The following is a 17,807-nucleotide window of genomic DNA, read 5'->3' as shown; positions in this document are numbered from 1 at the left end:
AAAAACTTCAAAAACAGACTCCAACGAGAGACTGCTGAATTGGAATTAATTTGCAAACTGGATACAATTAACTTAGGCTTGAATAGAGACTGGGAGTGGATGGGTCATTACATAAAGTAAAACTATTTCCCCATGTTTATTCCCCCCCCACACACACACACACAACTGTTCCTCAGACGTTCTTGTCAACTGCTGGAAATGGCCCACCTTGATTATCACTACAAAAAGTCCCCCCCCCCGACCACCCCGCCCCGGCTCTCCTGCTGGTAATAGCTCACCTTAAGTGATCACTCTGGTTACAGTGTGTATGGTAACACTCATTGTTTCACGTTCTCTATGTACATAACTCTCCCCACTGTATTTTCCACAGTATGCATCCGATGAAGTGAGCTGTAGCTCACGAAAGCTTATGCTCAAATAAATTTGTTAGTCTCTAAGGTGCCACAAGTACTCCTTTTCTTTTCACATTAGACCAGTAGAGCCAGTGAAAAATTGTATGCCAAGAGTTGTCTTTTCAATTAATATGAACTACGGGTTTGGGGCCCTCATCAGAACATACTGTTCCCTTCTCCATATTTCACTTCCAAACTGTGAATTCAGAATTTAATCTAAGGGAGAACTTTTAGAAATCTAATGGAAATTTTACTAGCTCAGATCCCTCTTATGCTGTGACTTTGCATGAACTCCACATATTAAACACTAAACCTTTCAGGTGCCAGTTAATCCACTTATATCTAGAGACAAATATTGGTCTTTTCTGAGGAGTGTCATAGGATCCTTTCTTCAAACTAACCTGATACCTAATCAGGAGCCAATATGCTAGCAGGAAGCATCTGGAACTGGTCTTTTAGGAGAGCCAAGGTACAGCCAGGAAGGGTAAAACTATTACAGGTGAAATACTGATTTCATTTAAACTAACAATAATCAAGAATAATTGAAATGAAGTTAGTGCGCTAGTCTTGATTTCTTGGTGTAACTGAGATCATCATCTGGCCCTAAGGAAATATTTGGAAATGAAGAATTAGATTAAAATATTAAAGCACAAATCAGAAAGGCACCTTCAGGATTTTTTTAGCACATGGATTTACCACATCTGCATATGAACTCAAACCAGTAGATTGTATTACAGTTAGGGTAATTCTCAAACTAAAATCCCCCCCAAAATTAGCCCTTGCTATGAGGGGAAGTATCATGGCTATAGGAACTTTAAAAACAGTGTTAAAGAAAATGGAAATTTAAGCAAACCAAAATTAAATGTAAACAATATTAATGGTCTTATTTAAAGCCACAAAACCATAGAAATTAAGCATTAAATCTGAAAATCCAGGTTAATTATATTTCTTAGTTCATGACTGTGTGCTTCACTATTTTTCCTTCACAAGATAATGTTACTTCTAGCTAAGAAATGTAATCCTGAGCCAGACAGTCTCTCTCATGGTGTACCTTCTTGCTTGTTAGTTTTCAGGTGCCAATGATGAAGTCAAAACACTTTCCACAGAAAGCAGATACTTTTTGTGGTTGGGGGGAAATATTAGTCAGACCCAATTTTGTGACCAAAAAAAAGTGTTGGTGGAAAATTTCCATCAGCTGTGTTCAGAAGCATCTTCCACACCATCATGTATTGTATTTCAAGTTAACATGTGTTCACACAGGGTACATTTGCTCCTTTATAGAGGACAGTACAAGGACTATGCACATCTTATGTCCTACATAAGTCCATATGAAGATGTGGAGCGTGTTGATACATGTATGAGATAAAGCTTGACCTCATGTTGAGACTGGCAGATAGGCAAGACTACTGCACCTCAAGTTTGAGTTCTGTACAAAGTTCATTAAAACCAAAAGGCTCCTGCCACCCACATTTTGGAAATGAGCATATTGAGTGCTCATTCCCCACAGCAACACTCAGCTGTAATGTCACACAACTGCCAACTTTTGATAGTCCAGAATATTTGGTACTGGAATCTGCCACACAACTTCTTGATGTAGCTTTGCATTACTGCTCAAACCATTTTCCCAGCTCCAATAAATGATAAATGTGGTCACCCCTGCAACTCCTATGATATTGTGAAGAACACTCTGGAAATGGGTTTTCCACGTATAGAAAGTTACAGCACTGCTGCTGCACTAGTTCATAAGATCACTCAAGGAAAACATCCTGAATGAATTAGCAAGTTAACACATCTATATGGGTTATCATATTTGTTCTTTTTCTTTCATTATCAGACTCTGAAATGTTAACTTGTCACATTTGGAAACTATGTATCAAAAGGCTTTGAGTTATGTAATGACAAGCATCAGGTAGGGAGAAGAACTATTTCAGCTGAAGGACAATGTTGTCATAAGAACAAATACATATAAACTGGCCATGAATAAATTTAAGCTAGAGATCAGAAGAAGGCTTCTATCCATCATAGGAGTGAAATTCTGAAACAGACTTTCAGTAGGAATAGTGGGAGCAACAACTTAACTAGTTTTAAAATAGAGTTTGATACGTTTATGAAGGGTTATACAATGAGGTTGCCTGTGACAAGCAGGGGACTAGATTCAGTGAGCCAGGAGGTTTCTTCCTGTCCTTTGCCCCTGTGACATCAATACAAGTTATGTAAAGGCAGAACATTCTTGGAAGAAGCTATAATACATTTTATAAAATTGTACACAGGATTACAGAGTTTCTTTGATACTCACAAAGGGCCCAGTTCTACTGTTGTTACTCTAATTGAGTAGCTCTTCTCCATGAATAATTCCACTGTGTTCAGTGGGAGTAAACTTCTGTGTAAATTCTCAGTAAGTGAAAGGAGAGCAGAACTAGGCCCTTAAAGGCCAGCTACCTGCAGCGATCTGGCACTAGCTCAATGTGCTACTAGATCCAAGTTTGTGTCTCATCTAAGTACTTTCTTCCAGGGTGGTAGGAGCAGAGACAGGGCCAGCATTATGAACAGACAGCTATATAAGAAGGAAAATTTGGGAGGGTTGGCAAAAGTGAGCAGCCATCGCTGGGGCAGCTGGTATCATGAGAGTCTCTCAGTGTTAGGGGTTGTGGAGCACTATACCTACTGAAACTGATTGCTGAAATGGATTAGGGACAGCAAGGGTATCTACTCGTCGGTTGACCAACCTAGCCCTATGTTGTAATTTCAATGATGACATCACTTCCTTGTTTACATGAACTCTGAGCCTAAGCAAATTCTATGCTTAATCAAGGTATACTACATACGCTCCTTAAAAGTGGGTGGAGAAAATGCTGACATGTAAAAACTGGCATTCTTTTAGGAAAGCATGAGTTTAAAGCCTTGGTTCCAGATACCATCAGCCTTATTCTGTTGCATGCCTAGCCAGTCTGAGGCAACACCTGCTTTGGAACGGTGTAAATCAGCATACCTCCACTGACATCAATGGAGCTATCCTGATTTATTCCAGCTGAGGAGGTGGCCAACTGTTTCTAACAGATGTAGAGAAACAATAAATAGTAATGCAGCTGATAAAATCTTATATTGTGAGTAGTTGCACTGACTTCACCAGGACTCCTTGTCTTATAGCACAAAGCACTTGAAAGCCAAAGGTTATTTAAGGGTAAACAACATAAATATAGGCAACCAAATCTGTGCCACACAGAATTCATAGTAATTATGAGTTGACATTGCAGCAGTGGTTTGTGGGGTTAAAGCTGATAGAATGCAAAATACTGTAGGGTGGAAGGAAAGAATCAAAAGCTCATTGCCTACTAAACCAAAATGAAATTACTGGGTAGATGCTTACAGCATGGAAAGCTCTCTTAAATAGTCTCAGTGGCAGAAAGTTCCTGTCTTTGGTCAAATCTTCATTATTGCACTGCGTAAACACACTGCCGGTTTGGGTAAAGAAGAGAAGTGTGAAAGCCGGCATTATCCCCCCGAGCAAAAGTTTCTTCAAAGATTTTTGCTAGCAATCAGAATGACCAGAGGCCACCATATTCAGAACTAAATATAAAATCAATTTCTTCAGCTTAGCTATCCAGAATATATTCTTTACACACAGACACAATATGCAAAAGACACACAATCTACTAACTATTCAAGTTTTATACCTACAAGCAGAAGGTGAGAGTGTTGTTACTTCAAATTTAATTTCTTGGGAGTCACTAAATACTGGAGTAATTGGTGTCCTGGCCCCACTGAAGTCAATGACCAGTCTTCTGTAGGCTTCAATAGGGGCAGGCTAGTGAGTTATGGCTCAAAATAATTCCCCGAGTAACTATTGACTTCAGTGGAATTACACCCTGGATGAATGTGGCCCTATGTGTGAAATTCACGACTGTGAAGTATAGAATCATAGAATATCAGGATTGGAAGGGACCTCAAGAGGTCATCAAGAGGTCAACCCCCTGCTCAAACCAGGACCAATCCCCAACTAAATCAGTAGGTTTAGCCCAAGACCTATTCGCCATTTAAGTGCTATTTGAGGACCTTGTGCTGAATTTCAATGTTTATCCTATGTGGCACTTAAACGCTCCCATCTAAAACCTGAACACTGCATGCCCATTTTCATAAAAGAAACAGAGTAAGGGTGTTTTGCAAGGAGTCATGAAATTATACTCCAGGCTCAAATTTCATTGCAAATCAGGTTTTTGTACCATAGAGAGATACCATGAATGTTTTAAAAGAGCATGCATTATATACATTCTTCCATAAAGAGCATAACATATAATTATTTAAAGTCTAACCAGATACAGTTTGCGTTTGTTGCGTCTATTTCTTTTCAAATTATACTTTGCAATTACATTTACTTTCTAGATAGGCAGTATTAACGCACACTTTAATGAAGATAAACTTCAGCATTGAATGACATTCTTGACACAGTAAGCATTTTGAAATTTCTGTGAATGGTGAACGGAGAAGTTTCCCATAGCACACACAAAAATAAATCCCCCAAATGATTTGCTTGTTTCTGATTTCCTACTTTAGAATGATCCACAATTTCCTTTTACAGCAGCTGATATCACAAAACCCAGTTGTCTGACCTAATATTACACAAATACAACAAAGGCCTGATCCTGAATTGGTGGAAAAACTTGTATTGATGTCAGTGTCCACAGAATCAGGACCTGAGAAAGCAAATCTTACTGCAACTTACAAAATGTCTACCCCCTTATTTACAGCCACCTCAATTCAAACCTCCACTCTCTGGCTTCAGTCAATGACAGACCAATGTAGCAACACCCTGGCATTTATTTAGGCCAATGGTAAGGAACTCCCCCTAGTTATTCCAGTTCTTAAACACCATTGAAACATGTGCTGCAAAACTCATCTATTACACTGACCTTGAAGCTGGCGTCCTTTGTACAAATCCTTTGTTTTGGCTGGATGAGCTCTGGCGCTGTTATCACACTTAGGTTGTTCATACCTACAGGGAAAGCAAAGAGAAAACAAACAAACTGAAATCAACTTAATTTCGATTTATTCTTCTTTCGAACTCTATATGGTTACACTGAAATTATACCTCATTTGTTCAGAGACTAAACTGTGTAATTTTGTTCTCATTACAGTTGTACACAAGGATATAGACAGAAGTGAAATGAGACATATAGTGTCGATATTCCAAAGACCTCATTGCAAATATTAATTCATTCATCCTCAACACCACAAAAGTATTAGTGAGCCCATTATGTTGATAGGGAAACTGAGGAACCAAGGCAGTGAAGAAACATTAGGAAACCCAATACAAAAAGAAAATTAGGTTCCTCCCACCTACCAGAACACTGGTGTAGAAAGCTGTAAACCATATAACACATTTGGCAGCTGGCATGTTGTTCAGGTTGTGATGCTTCTGAAAAACAATTTTACCCCCTCCCCTCCCCAACAACCTCATATTGTGCTTGGTAAATATTACAGTACTAAAATTGTGTATTACTGTATTATGACTGGAACAAACATTAGCTTATGTAAAAAAGGCTGACCACTAATCACCAGCAATTACAGAAAAGTCTGGAGGACGAGGAGATGGTTTGAACTGGAGAGTGGAATGGACTCAGCTGATCTTCAGTTACTGCTTGATACATGATATATCTTGTCTCTTTCTTAGACATTTAATTAAGGAAAGTCTATGAGTCACAGATAGTAGCAGAAAACCCTGTGCTATTTCTATTGTCTCTGCAAGTAGACTTATCAAATGCCACCAACTGTGCTGTCTTCCCCATGGTCTTGTAAAAGATGCTATATGATGAAGTATATCTATTCTGCATTTACAGCCCCATCCCCATCTTCAGATGCAACACGTTGTGAGTCTTGATGCTTCCTGCTGCTACTACCAATCTATTAGCACAGTTACAGCAGACACAGCCTGCAGTGTAGGAGTATGTATTTTAGCAGGAATGTTGTAAACAAGACACAAGAAGTAATTCTTCCACTGTACTCAGCGCTGATTAGGCTTCAACTGGAGTACTGTGTCCAGTGCTGGGCGCCACATTTCAGGAAAGGTGTGGATAAATTGGAGAAAGTCCAGAGAAGAGCAACAAAAATGATTAAAGGTCTAGAAAACATGAGCTGTGATGGAAGATTAAAAAAAATTGGGTTTGTTTAGTCTGGAAAAGAGAAGACTCAGAGGGGACATAAAAAGTTGTTACAAGGATGAGGGAGAAAAATTGTTCTACTTAACCTCTGAGGACAGGACAAGAAGCAATGGGCTTAAATTGCAGCAAGGGCAGTTTCAGTTGAACATTAGGAAGAACTTCCTGTCAGGGTGATTAAGCACTGAAACAAATTGCCTGGTTAAGCACTGGAACAGGGAGTTTGTGAAATCTCCATCACTGGAGATTTTATGAGCAGGTTAGACAAACACCTGTCAGGGATGGTCTAGATAATACTTAGTCCTGCCACGCGTGCAGGGACTGGACTAGAAGAACTCTCAAGTTCCCTTCCAGTCCTACGCATTTTAAACATAAAATGCGGATAAGAAACTTATCTAAATTCTATTTAAAAGAGGATCTCTTTCTGCTTCCCTTTTACCTGTCTTTAACTCTTGAAGTGCCATTGGAATCCCAACAAATGAAAGCTCACAGACAATGTAGGAAAATGGGGCTTTGATCACACTGCTGGCTGTGGATTACGTAGCAGTGTCAGACCTGATTCACTAGCAGTTACTATGAGATTTAGTCCCCCTTCACGAATGACAATCCAAGAAACGTGAGGTGTGACAAGAGATGGCTGCTTTCTTTTCATTTCTGTGTCCCTCTCCACTTCTTTGTTTCAGCTGGGACATGGAGGAGGAATTACAAAGGCTCTTTTAAAAAAGAATCAGCATTTATAGCAGTTGCATGTGTCTAAGATCACCTCATTGGTTCAACATAGTCAATATGGGAGGCACCTTTAGTACATGTGTAATAGCTGGCACGTGTTGACATTTTAGTAGTTTCTACTGTACTGAAACATTGCATGTTCTCAGTAGATTTTCAGCACCATTTGGTGATCAAAGAACCTTTTGCTGCTTTTCTGAATTGAACCCACAAACGCTTTTTTAGATTCGTTTGACTATAGTCTAGTTGTTTAAAAGTTACCTAGAATTGGTAAAATCTTTCCATCGTGTTTGAAGTCCTCAATAGTTATAGGCTTCAATCTTGGACACAATTACACATGTGAAAAGTCCCATTGACTTCAATAGGATTACTTATGTGAGTAAATGCCAGCAGGTTTATGTGTTTTCAGGATCAAGGCCATAGGTTGAAATGACAAGGCAAAACTAGGTTAATATTCAGGTTGCTTTGCCTTAACTCAGAAATCCCATTATTTTGTTAGTTTATATCCCATCCATCTCACTTTGTATTTTAGGGGACATGGTAAGATTAAAGGTCATAGTTTAAAAAAATCATTAGCCTGCAGAAGAGAAGCATGGCAGGGAGGTAGACGGGAGGATTTGATAGCAGCCTTCAACTACCTGAAAGGGGGGTTCTGAAGAGGATGGAGTTTAGCTGTTCTCAGTGGTGGCAGATGACAGAACAAGGAGCAATGGTCTCAAGTTGCAGTGGGGGAGGTCTAGGTTGGATATTAGGAAACAGTGTTTCACTAGGAGGGTGGTGAAGCACTGGAATGGGTTACCTAGGCAGGTGGTGGAATTTCCATCCTCAGAGGTTTTTAAGGCCCGGCTTGACAAAGCCCTGGCTGGGATGATTTATTTAGTGTTGGTCCTGCTTTGAGCAGAGGGTTGGACTAGATGACGTCCTGAGGTCTCTTCCAACCCTAATATTCTATTATTCTATTACTAATAAGCTCATAGATTACAATTACTTTTTAAAATCTAGTATGCTTTTCATCTTTTACTGTGTGCTCTATGTTTAATTTTTACATTTCACTCAGCTCAGAGAAACTAGATGAGGGCTATTTCTGGGGAATTATACTTTCAGATTCTCATGCATTAGTTCATACCTGCAACGTCTGAATTTACAGCACGTCAGGGGAAAGCTTAAATTCTAAACAAACAAGCGTGCCTTTAAATAAGGCTTTGAAAAAAAAACACTTCTACCTCCCCGTCCATACTTGCACACACTCATTCTGCCTCTCTAACATTTTAGATTTAATGCTACATATGGTTGCTCAACTTATAAGAAATACCCACGTTACACATGCTCCCAGTGACCATATAAACCCAGTCATATCTTAAAAGGTCTAATTGAAATGCATTTATCTGATTTTCATCAACAAACTGTTCATTTTAAAAGCATCACAAACTTTGCAACATCCTGAAGTTCTGCTAGCTGCGAGAACACCACACAAACATTCTGACTCTGCATTACAGGACAGGATGAAACAGTGAGGGATTTTTTCCCCTTCAGTGCTTAATTTATTTTCACAGTGTCTGATGAAAGTTTATTGAATTGTCTAGTGGCCCATCAGATAAAGCATTTGCTCCAGGAAGGTGCAATGCGATTTCATGCCCATGTGAGTGTGTCTCCTATGAGTGAAAAAGGCCCTTTTTCTGAACAACAGGAATAGAAGCTGCTTTGATGGCAAGGTAGAATTCAGCTATCTGATGGATGACCTCTTCAATCAGCCAGGGAAAGAGTGAAAGAGAAATCTCTGAGTGGTGTACGCTAATGTAGTACCTGGCAACTAGCCTGATCCCTGATTAATCTGATAGCCCACTCTGCATTTCCTCCCTCCCCTTCCCTCCCCCTTGCCTACTTTCTCCTCTGCCATCTGCACTTTTGCCTTATTGGCTTAGGTTTATGGTAAATACAAATGCAGTACATCGTATATAATCTAAATCTATAAAGCAAAATAAGTGTTAAAATACTGTAGCATGAAAGGTCTGATTTTAACCCCAAAAGGCAATAAAACTGTCACCTTCTTTTGTCAATCTATCACTAAATGTCCCAGCTGAGCTGACAGAAAAGTAGCTGCACTGAGACCCAATGAAAGAAGATATTAAATACCAGAAGCTGGGGACAACAGGGTGGCAGAGGGATGGAATGACAGGTTTATATTGGAAAGGGGACATTGCCAGGTTAAAAGTCATAAATTAAAATGCACTACTCTATTACTCACATGCTTAACTTTAAGTAAGTGTTTGCTGGGTCAAGGCCTTTTTTCACTGTTTATGATATTTGTTTTCTTTTATGTGAACTTAACGCAATGTAGAAAATGTAATAGTGTAGTCAGTTTCCTATTTGCTTACAGTCTTTTGTTAGTTCCTTTCATTTCAAGTATTAGCACAATTTTTTTAGTGAATGGGTTGAAAGAACTTTAAGGGAATGTTTATTTGTTTATAAACCCTGTTTCCACTTGGTTAATTAATTTTTAAACCAGAGACATTTCCACTGGTCTTAGGTTTTGTCCTAGCAAGTTTTTCGTGTTCAGCCTCACTGAGTCCTTTGCATTTCTTTGCAGCAGACTTACTAATGTTATTGCCAGGAAGCTCTTGTCTTTAATTTCTTTTGTTAATTTCCCATTCCACCCACTAACATAGTGAAGGGTAAATGAGAAATGGATAAACTCCCTTTATTTGCATTTGAAGAACATGCATTTTAGGGTAGGTTAGTTTACCTACTTTTTTCACCACTGATTCCACCATCTTTGTTTTATTTCAACAATGCTACCTCTTTTCTGGAACGCTTTCATTGACAACTGGTCATTCCTTGGCTTCAAAATGATGGGGGCAGCCAATCGTTGGGGGTAACGTGCACTTACTCCATCCCTTCATGTTGTCTGACAGATTTAATGAGACTATTATTTACTGTGGTGACCAAAGTACTCTAGGTGCATTAGAAGTGAAACACTGAAGCACTCATTCACAAACTCTTGTATTCATATCACAAACAAGTACAGCATCAAATTGCTATGCCAACAACTGCCAGCTCCAGTGTATTCTGTGTTATTCTCTACTAACAACTCTACAGATTTTCAAAGAGTGTTTTTCTTTCTTGCATACTGTCCTTGGTATTAGCCCTTTGTCTTGGATTTCTATTTTCTTTCTTATAAGTTGTTCCTCTGATTTGCATTTTCAATGGAAAGGTTTGATGGGAAGATCAGATGCACCATTTTTCACAAGTCCTTACTACCCATCCAGTTGCATGCCTCAGGAAAGAGCTCCTGAGTCAGAAGAACATTGATTTCCCTCCCCCTCTCCACTCCAATCTATAGAAAGAAAATCATGGAATAAAGAAAGCTGCCTACTGTCCAGCTCTTACTGATTGTGCACAGTGCTCACTTCATTAAAGACTCCCCAGACTAATGGAGGAAAAGGATCCCCATCGCTCAAACCGTCAGTTCTGCTAGTGCTCTTCCGTTCTTTTCCAGAGAGGCAATAGGACCAACATCCAAAGATATGAAAGGCACATTTTGTACCAATGGGTCGGGAGAGGAGAGCTTTGCATGAAATGTTTGGCTACAGGAAAAATATAATATGAAAGGAAGCAATATGAATAAAATGTAACGGCTACCCTGTGAAGCAGAAGTCACATGAAGCATTAGCAGAAAGATCCCGGAAAGATTAGGTTTGGTTAATCCAACCTGAAGCTGTGTAGAAACTTCAGTTTCTGACTGGAGAGAGCAATAAAGAAGGTCCTCGGAAATGGATTGTACGTATGAGCTGAGGCAAAGAAAACTGCACTGGCCCCAAAGTTAAAACAAAACAGAAATGTCACCAACAAGTGGATCAAGGCAAAATGATTTTTTAACAAGAAACAAAGAGAGAGAGAGACCAAGAGCAGGGCTGTTTCTGAGCAGACTACATGTTTACAGGTAGTACATCAGAAGTGCTGATCATACAGTTTAAGGGCAATCTTGGTAATTCAATTTGACAGTTTAAGGACTGTAGCTTGCAAGGGATAAGAAATAGGAGACTGCCAGTGACCGTAGGTTCCTCCTACGTAAGCTAAGTGTCTGCACAGTGCAGGCGTGGTCTAGTCTATTGCATAAACAGACATCAAAACAATTCTATACACTGTCAATAAATCAATGCTCCAAGAAGACAAAAGATTGCACTGCATTACATTCTTAGGGAGCAATCAGTTTCTTAAACATTGTTCTCCACACATCTTATGTAACGGTCAAAAAATAACTTTTGACCAAGCCATGAAAAGGTCAATGCTTCCATCAGGCTGTACACATTGCCCTGGTTTTAAATGAGCTTTCTGTAGTGTTCCTGCAGGAGCCAAACCTCAATAAGTGGCCTAAATAACTTCCTATGGAATCCGATATTCATCCTGAATGTATCTGCTCAATGTGGCTCAGAACACTTTACCATGTATTCGGCTCAGCTAAGAGGAGTGAATTCCAAGCTTCTATTAATAACATACTAAAATGATATTTCCTCTGTCTAGTGGTTTCAAGGCAATTGTTCCATTGAAGCTTGTCCGATGAAAATAGCTGTGGGGACTTCTGGAGAAACATTTCTGATGTTGGTTTTGGTTTCTTACATAGACAATGTCAACTGGCTCTTTCATCATCATACTGCAAGAAAGTGGGGCTTGCTCTGTGCTGACTCTTTCCTAGCTTCCACCCTGTAGTTTCTCAGCATGAATTAAGAGGAACATAGGGGAAGGGAAGATCGGAGATACCCGCATGCTGCCCACGACATTGCAGTCAGAGTCAGCAGCTGGACACCTAGTCTAATGCTCTGACAGCTCTTAATCCAGAGTGCCAGATCCTTAGCTGGTGTACATCAGTCTATTTCCATTGCCATTGGAGCTATGCCAATATACACCTGCTGAGCTTCTGGCCCCATAAGCCTATTTGGGGATGTATGAAAACATCATAACTCCTAATGCCTTACCTAGTTGATGTACCAGGGATGGGACGTCCTGTGTCTACAAGAACACACCAGCAGTAGCCTGTGGAAGGATGACATTGCACGGGCTTGTAAAGGCCACCCTGAGCGCACTCTGGAATGAACACATTGTCTTTTTGGGGTTGTTTAGCTTCCTCCAGTGCAGACTGAAGTTCTTGATCACATGACGATGCTGTCAGAAAGAAATAGATGAAATGTTGACGAGGATATGGAAAGCACTCTCAGGATCAATGGAGTGATGGATAGATAAACCCCTAGCTATGTGCTATTACATGTAAGGACTTTGATAAGTCTTGTTGCAATAATACTTTACATTTACTGGACTCAGATTTCAGCTGCATTATGTACTCTCCCTTGCCCCTTCTCACCCCGGCATGCCCTCTCCACAGCCCAAACCACGACAGCTCTACACTACCCTAGGATTTTCCTTTGCCAGGGGGAATTTTTAGATACCCAATTACTGCCACTTTTTGGAATGTTTTTTGCGGGGATGGGGAGTGAAGGTGGGTAAAACTTTCTTTATACAGATCAATGGGAAATGTGCCAGAATCCAATTTTTAAAATTCCACGTACATGAATTCACTTCTTTGTACTTTTATATTCTGCTCCTTGCTTTAGGCTAAGGAATGAAAAGAGACACTTAAAATACATTTCAGATTTTTTTTTCTTTCTTGTTGATGAAAAGTGATGTATTAGCAGCCCTGGAGACCAAAGACCTCTGGTTATCCACATAGGAAGCAGAGGCAGTAAAAGCCTCCCACACTGCACCAACAACAGTTCTTCTCCGGAGGGTCCACACTTTGGAGAAATATGAGGGTAGCTCTGTCTTCATGCCCATTCAGTCCTTGGCCTTCCTGCTGCAACTGTGAACAAGGGGGCCCAAGATGGGTCTGGTTTGTGAACAGCTGCTCATTAGGAAATGAACTGATATCACCAATTTACTTCACATTTGCCATTACAGAGCCATTAGATGATGATAATTTTTGATCAATACCAAACTGGTCCAGATTCAGACTTGAGAAATTAAAATATCTCATTGCCAATAACTTGACCAATTCAGTCCTCCAGGAGCTTTAAAATCATGCTGTATTTGGGAGCATGACCTCACAATGTTTAAAGGGTTAATAAAGTATTAGTTCTGTGATATTCCTGTCAATCTAGTGAACAAAAACGAAACACAATGAATAGGTTAGAAACTAATGACATATATAGTAAATGCACTACAATCATAGGAATTCCTGATAAAATAGATTGAAATTCTAACAATCCTAAACTATCCATGTCCAGTGAAATATCCAGTCTCTATTCTAGGTGGCAGCAGAAATGTAATACATAGTAAATTATTTTCCTTTTTCAAGTGAATTAGGACTGAAGGGCACAACTCTTTTTTTGAAACTATAGCAGACTTCACTATTTTTTACAATTTAACCTGTGACTGCTGTAATTAAATCCTTGACTGGATTTTCAAGCCGCCGACAATGGGTTATGGCTTCAACCTAATCTCATCTAGCGTCATCCATTGTGTGAATGAAATGCTTTATCACTGGAGGCACAGTCTAGAGAAAGTTGGCACCTATGGTTCAAAATGCTGTTCTAGCTCCATCACTGTCCTCCTGCTACTGAGAGACATCATCAAGCTATACTTTGGCATGGTGAAAAAGAAACCAGTAAATTCTGTTCATATCTCACCTTGATACCCTAAATAGCAGGCAAGTCTAGCTTTGAGATGGCCATGTTCCAAGATCACTGTGAATAGTTTCCAGGAAATGTGAAAAGCTAAAACTGCTGATTTGATTGCACAGCACTGATGTTTATTTTAGTGCTGTGGTCAAGGTCCCTTTAGATGTGTATAGCATGTCAACCGGAGAACAGAAGGCTGCCGGTGCCCTGATTAGTTTTGCATTTCCTTTATTAGGTCTAAGCACTAACATAAAATGATATTAAAAAGATTTTAAAATCTTGAAACTTGAACACCACACCATAATTAGAGGATCTATATACTGTGGATGGAGGGTCTGTTTAAAAGCTTTGTAGTAGGTAAGCGTTTTAGTTTTTTCCTTGTATGGAGGCCATTTTCCATATTCTTGATCATCTTTGTTGTCCTTCTCTGAACCTTTTCCAGTTCCACTATATCCTTTTTTAGATCTGGCGACCAGAACTGGACACACTATTCAAGGTGTGGGTGCACCACAGATTTATGTACTGGCATTTGGATATTTTCTGTCTTATTTTCTACCCTTTTCCTAATAGTTCCTAACACACTGTTAGCCTTTTTGACCACTGCTGAACATTGAGTGGAAGTTTTCATAGAACTATTCACAGTGACTCAAAGTTCTCTTTCTTGGGTGGTAACTATTAATTTAGAATCCATCATTGTACATATATAGTTAGTATTGTTTTTTTCTAGTATGCAGTACTTTGCACTTAACATTGAATTTCATCTGCCATTTTGTTTCCCAGTGACCCAGTTTTCTGAGATCCATGTGTAACTCCTTCCAGTCTGCTTTAGACTTAACTATCTTGAATAATTTTGTATCATCTGCCAACTTTGCCACTTCATTGTTCACTCACTTTTCCAGATCATTCATGAATATGTTGAACAGCACAGGTCCCAATACAGATCATTGGGGGATACCACTATTTACCTCTCTCCACTGTGAAAACTGACTATTTATTCCTACCCTTTGTCTCCTATTTCTCAACCAGTCAGTGCTCTTAATGATTTGTTGGACAATTTGTAATTATTATATTATTATTACATGGGAGGAGGATTCTGGTGGTGTCATTTCTGTTTCTATTAGATAGCTAAACCATATTTCAAATCTACTGCCCTAGTTCAGTTTCCTTTACCAAATGCCCTAGAAATATTATTTCCTCTGCTTATATAAGAGCTGGTCTCCCCGTGATGGGACAAGCCACCAACCCACTGACAGCATGCTTAAGGAGCAGCCCTGCACTCCGACAGTGCCAATTAAGCACACCTGAAGAGCATGCTCTACTTAGAGAAGGGGAATTTAAAAGGGTGAAGCTGACCACAGCGTGGGGGAAGTTTGCCCAAGACGAGAGGTTGCTAGAGACTGCTAGGAAGCCCAGTAGCCAGGGCAGCCCAGCCCAAGGCAGCAACTAGCCTTCCCTCTCCCTCCAACCCCCGTTTAGGGCAGAGAGATACTGCATCCCAGAGAGGGGCTCCGGGCATCAGCTCTCCATCAGTACCTTGCAGCCGGATCTGAGGAGCAGTGCCAGGGACCAGAAGTAACTAGGCTCAGAAAGGATCCCGGGAACCCAATTCCCGCAGGGAACAATGACCTTGCTCAGGAGTGGGGTTTCTGGAAGAGACTCAAGGATGAGTGACATGCAGAGCCGACGGACAAGTCCAAGCTACGAGCTGCCTGACTACATTCCGCCACAAGGCCAGATCAGCCATCAAGCAACTTGGGGAGCAACTGTCCCATAGACAGATTCTAACACTGCTGGTTGGGTAGCTTTGACACCTCAAGGGAATTTGTTGCCACCATTATTCCTTCTATTCCACCAGTCCTCCCACCATGTAGTGCTGCAGAAGTGAAATCAATAGCACCATGAAATTTTCACCCATTATCCTTCTCCCCAAGACCATAGTTTTACTCCTCAGTTTAATTTCCTCTTTGAAGCAACTGTTCATTTCCCATCCAAACTCATTCTTCAATTACTCTAGCTATTAGAACAGGAGTACTTGAAGGATTCCACTCCATTCTCATGACTGGTTAAGGGCTTCTGTCATATAATTAACATTATTTCCAATAATTCTTGTCATAGTATCAGAGGAATATGGTCAACAACCCTTAGTTTGCTAGCAGGATCAGTGATAAATGTCAGTAGTTTACAAAGCTCCTGACGGTTTGTCCAAACAATCTGACAACTACTGGGATTAGGGCCTGCAACAGATGGATGCCAGAAAGTCATAAAAAGAACATCACCAAAAAAATCTATACCACAGCAAAAGCAATATAAATATTTGCATCATTATTGGAGCTAGTCAAAGACACTTTGACAGAACTGTATTCCTCTGGAATATGTAGTTGTGTTGAGTCTGAAAGCTTTACCAAAAGCAGGTTGATTTTGCCAGAATTTTGTTTTGGAAGAAAAACCGGGGGAGGGAGAAGGAAATAAATCAGATAATGTCAAATGGGTCTGTTCTTGTTGCCAATTATTTATTTCAAACACCTAAAAGCAGTATGCAGTCAAATTAATGCAATCAGCATTCACATGCAAACATCTCCATAGCCTGATCCTGGAAAGCCTTTTTTCAAGTGAGTTAGTCACTTTGAAGTCAATGAGGATATTTCATGTAAGCAAGGATTACTCACATGAGTAAATATTTGCAGGCTCAGATATTAAAATGGGAAAAGAGCAGTGCATCATTTCTGAGTGCATCAATCCTGGAGAAATGCTTATCTGTCCATCAGTCTTTAGTAGTTCTGAAGTCCCTATCACCGCATTATCTAGATGTTTACATAACACATCATGTTAGCTTTGTAACACTGGGTATTTCAATCCTTCACTTCCTAAGTTTTCATTGGCGATGAACCATACCCCACCAGAGTTCTCACAGTGGCAAACATGTTCTCCCCATGTTCTCCCACCAGAGTTCTCCCAGCTGCAAACATGCATGGTTTGCTTCTGCTTGAACGTGACATGCTGTATGCACATATGCTCGAGTTTAGTGTGTTCCTGCAGAAACGAGTTGTCAAATCTGCAGAAAATTACAAAGGCGCCTGTGTGCTACTTTTACATTTCCTGCTGCTACATAAACACTTCCTCTCAATTTCTTTGACCCCAACAACATATACATGATAAATGGAATCCACATCAAGAAATTCTATTTTCAGTTGATACCCCCTCCCGCCCTTTCTCTTTACTGTAATGGGCCATGAAAGGACAATTAGACAGGGCTGGTTTCCAGAGAAAAAGGATCTTTTATTGGGCCTTGAAGCTCAATGCGCTTCACATAAAGTCACTAACAAGAAACCCATGAACAAAAATGCCCTGCAAAGTGATATATGTTAACCACTCTTGAGTAGTGCAGTATTAGTACGTCTAGCATTCAAGAAAGTGAGTTTTGCAGTTCTCTGGTGTTTCCCTGGGGATATACAGAAGTCATGTATTCACAGGTAATTTTCAGTACATAGTCTCATCAAATTGCATAAAAGCTAAATTCTGCTACTCAAAATGGTACCAAAATAATCAAAATATTCCAGTTCATTAAACCTAATTTAGTTTAAACATTTTAGTACACTTTATCTAGTTACATCTGATTTGATGCTAGTATATTTCTGAAGTTTTGCGTATGATGGGCCAAGTAATCTTCTCATTTATGCCAATGTAGCCTCTATTGCAGTCAGCTGTGACTGGGACAAAAAAATGGCTTATTAAGTTATAATTAATCTTCTCTGAACTGATGGAGCTAACATGTACTGCTGAAGCTGATTACAATGTAATTTGATTTTATCATGTTATTCCTGAATTCAATGAAACATTTCCATTTCATACCTTAATCTTCCAGATCTTAT

The 17,807-nt window shown here is 39.8% G+C and overlaps 1 protein-coding gene across 2 annotated transcripts in view; it reads right to left on the bottom strand.

The window, feature by feature from the left end:
* SMOC2 (SPARC related modular calcium binding 2) overlaps positions 1-17,807 on the bottom strand; it is a 175,496-nt gene that overhangs the window by 39,640 nt on the left and 118,049 nt on the right. For both annotated transcript variants that reach the window (XM_073335247.1, XM_073335246.1), the window contains exons 8-9: positions 12,244-12,430; positions 5,300-5,382 (exon numbers count right to left, since the gene is read on the bottom strand). In XM_073335247.1, coding sequence (XP_073191348.1) covers positions 5,300-5,382; positions 12,244-12,430 — 270 coding nt within the window. The remainder of the gene's footprint in view (positions 1-5,299; positions 5,383-12,243; positions 12,431-17,807) is intronic.

The sequence above is a fragment of the Lepidochelys kempii genome, chromosome 3 (genome assembly GCF_965140265.1).
Source record: "Lepidochelys kempii isolate rLepKem1 chromosome 3, rLepKem1.hap2, whole genome shotgun sequence".
Taxonomy (NCBI): Eukaryota; Metazoa; Chordata; order Testudines; family Cheloniidae; genus Lepidochelys; species Lepidochelys kempii.
This window is presented reverse-complemented; position numbering and strand designations above follow the sequence as displayed.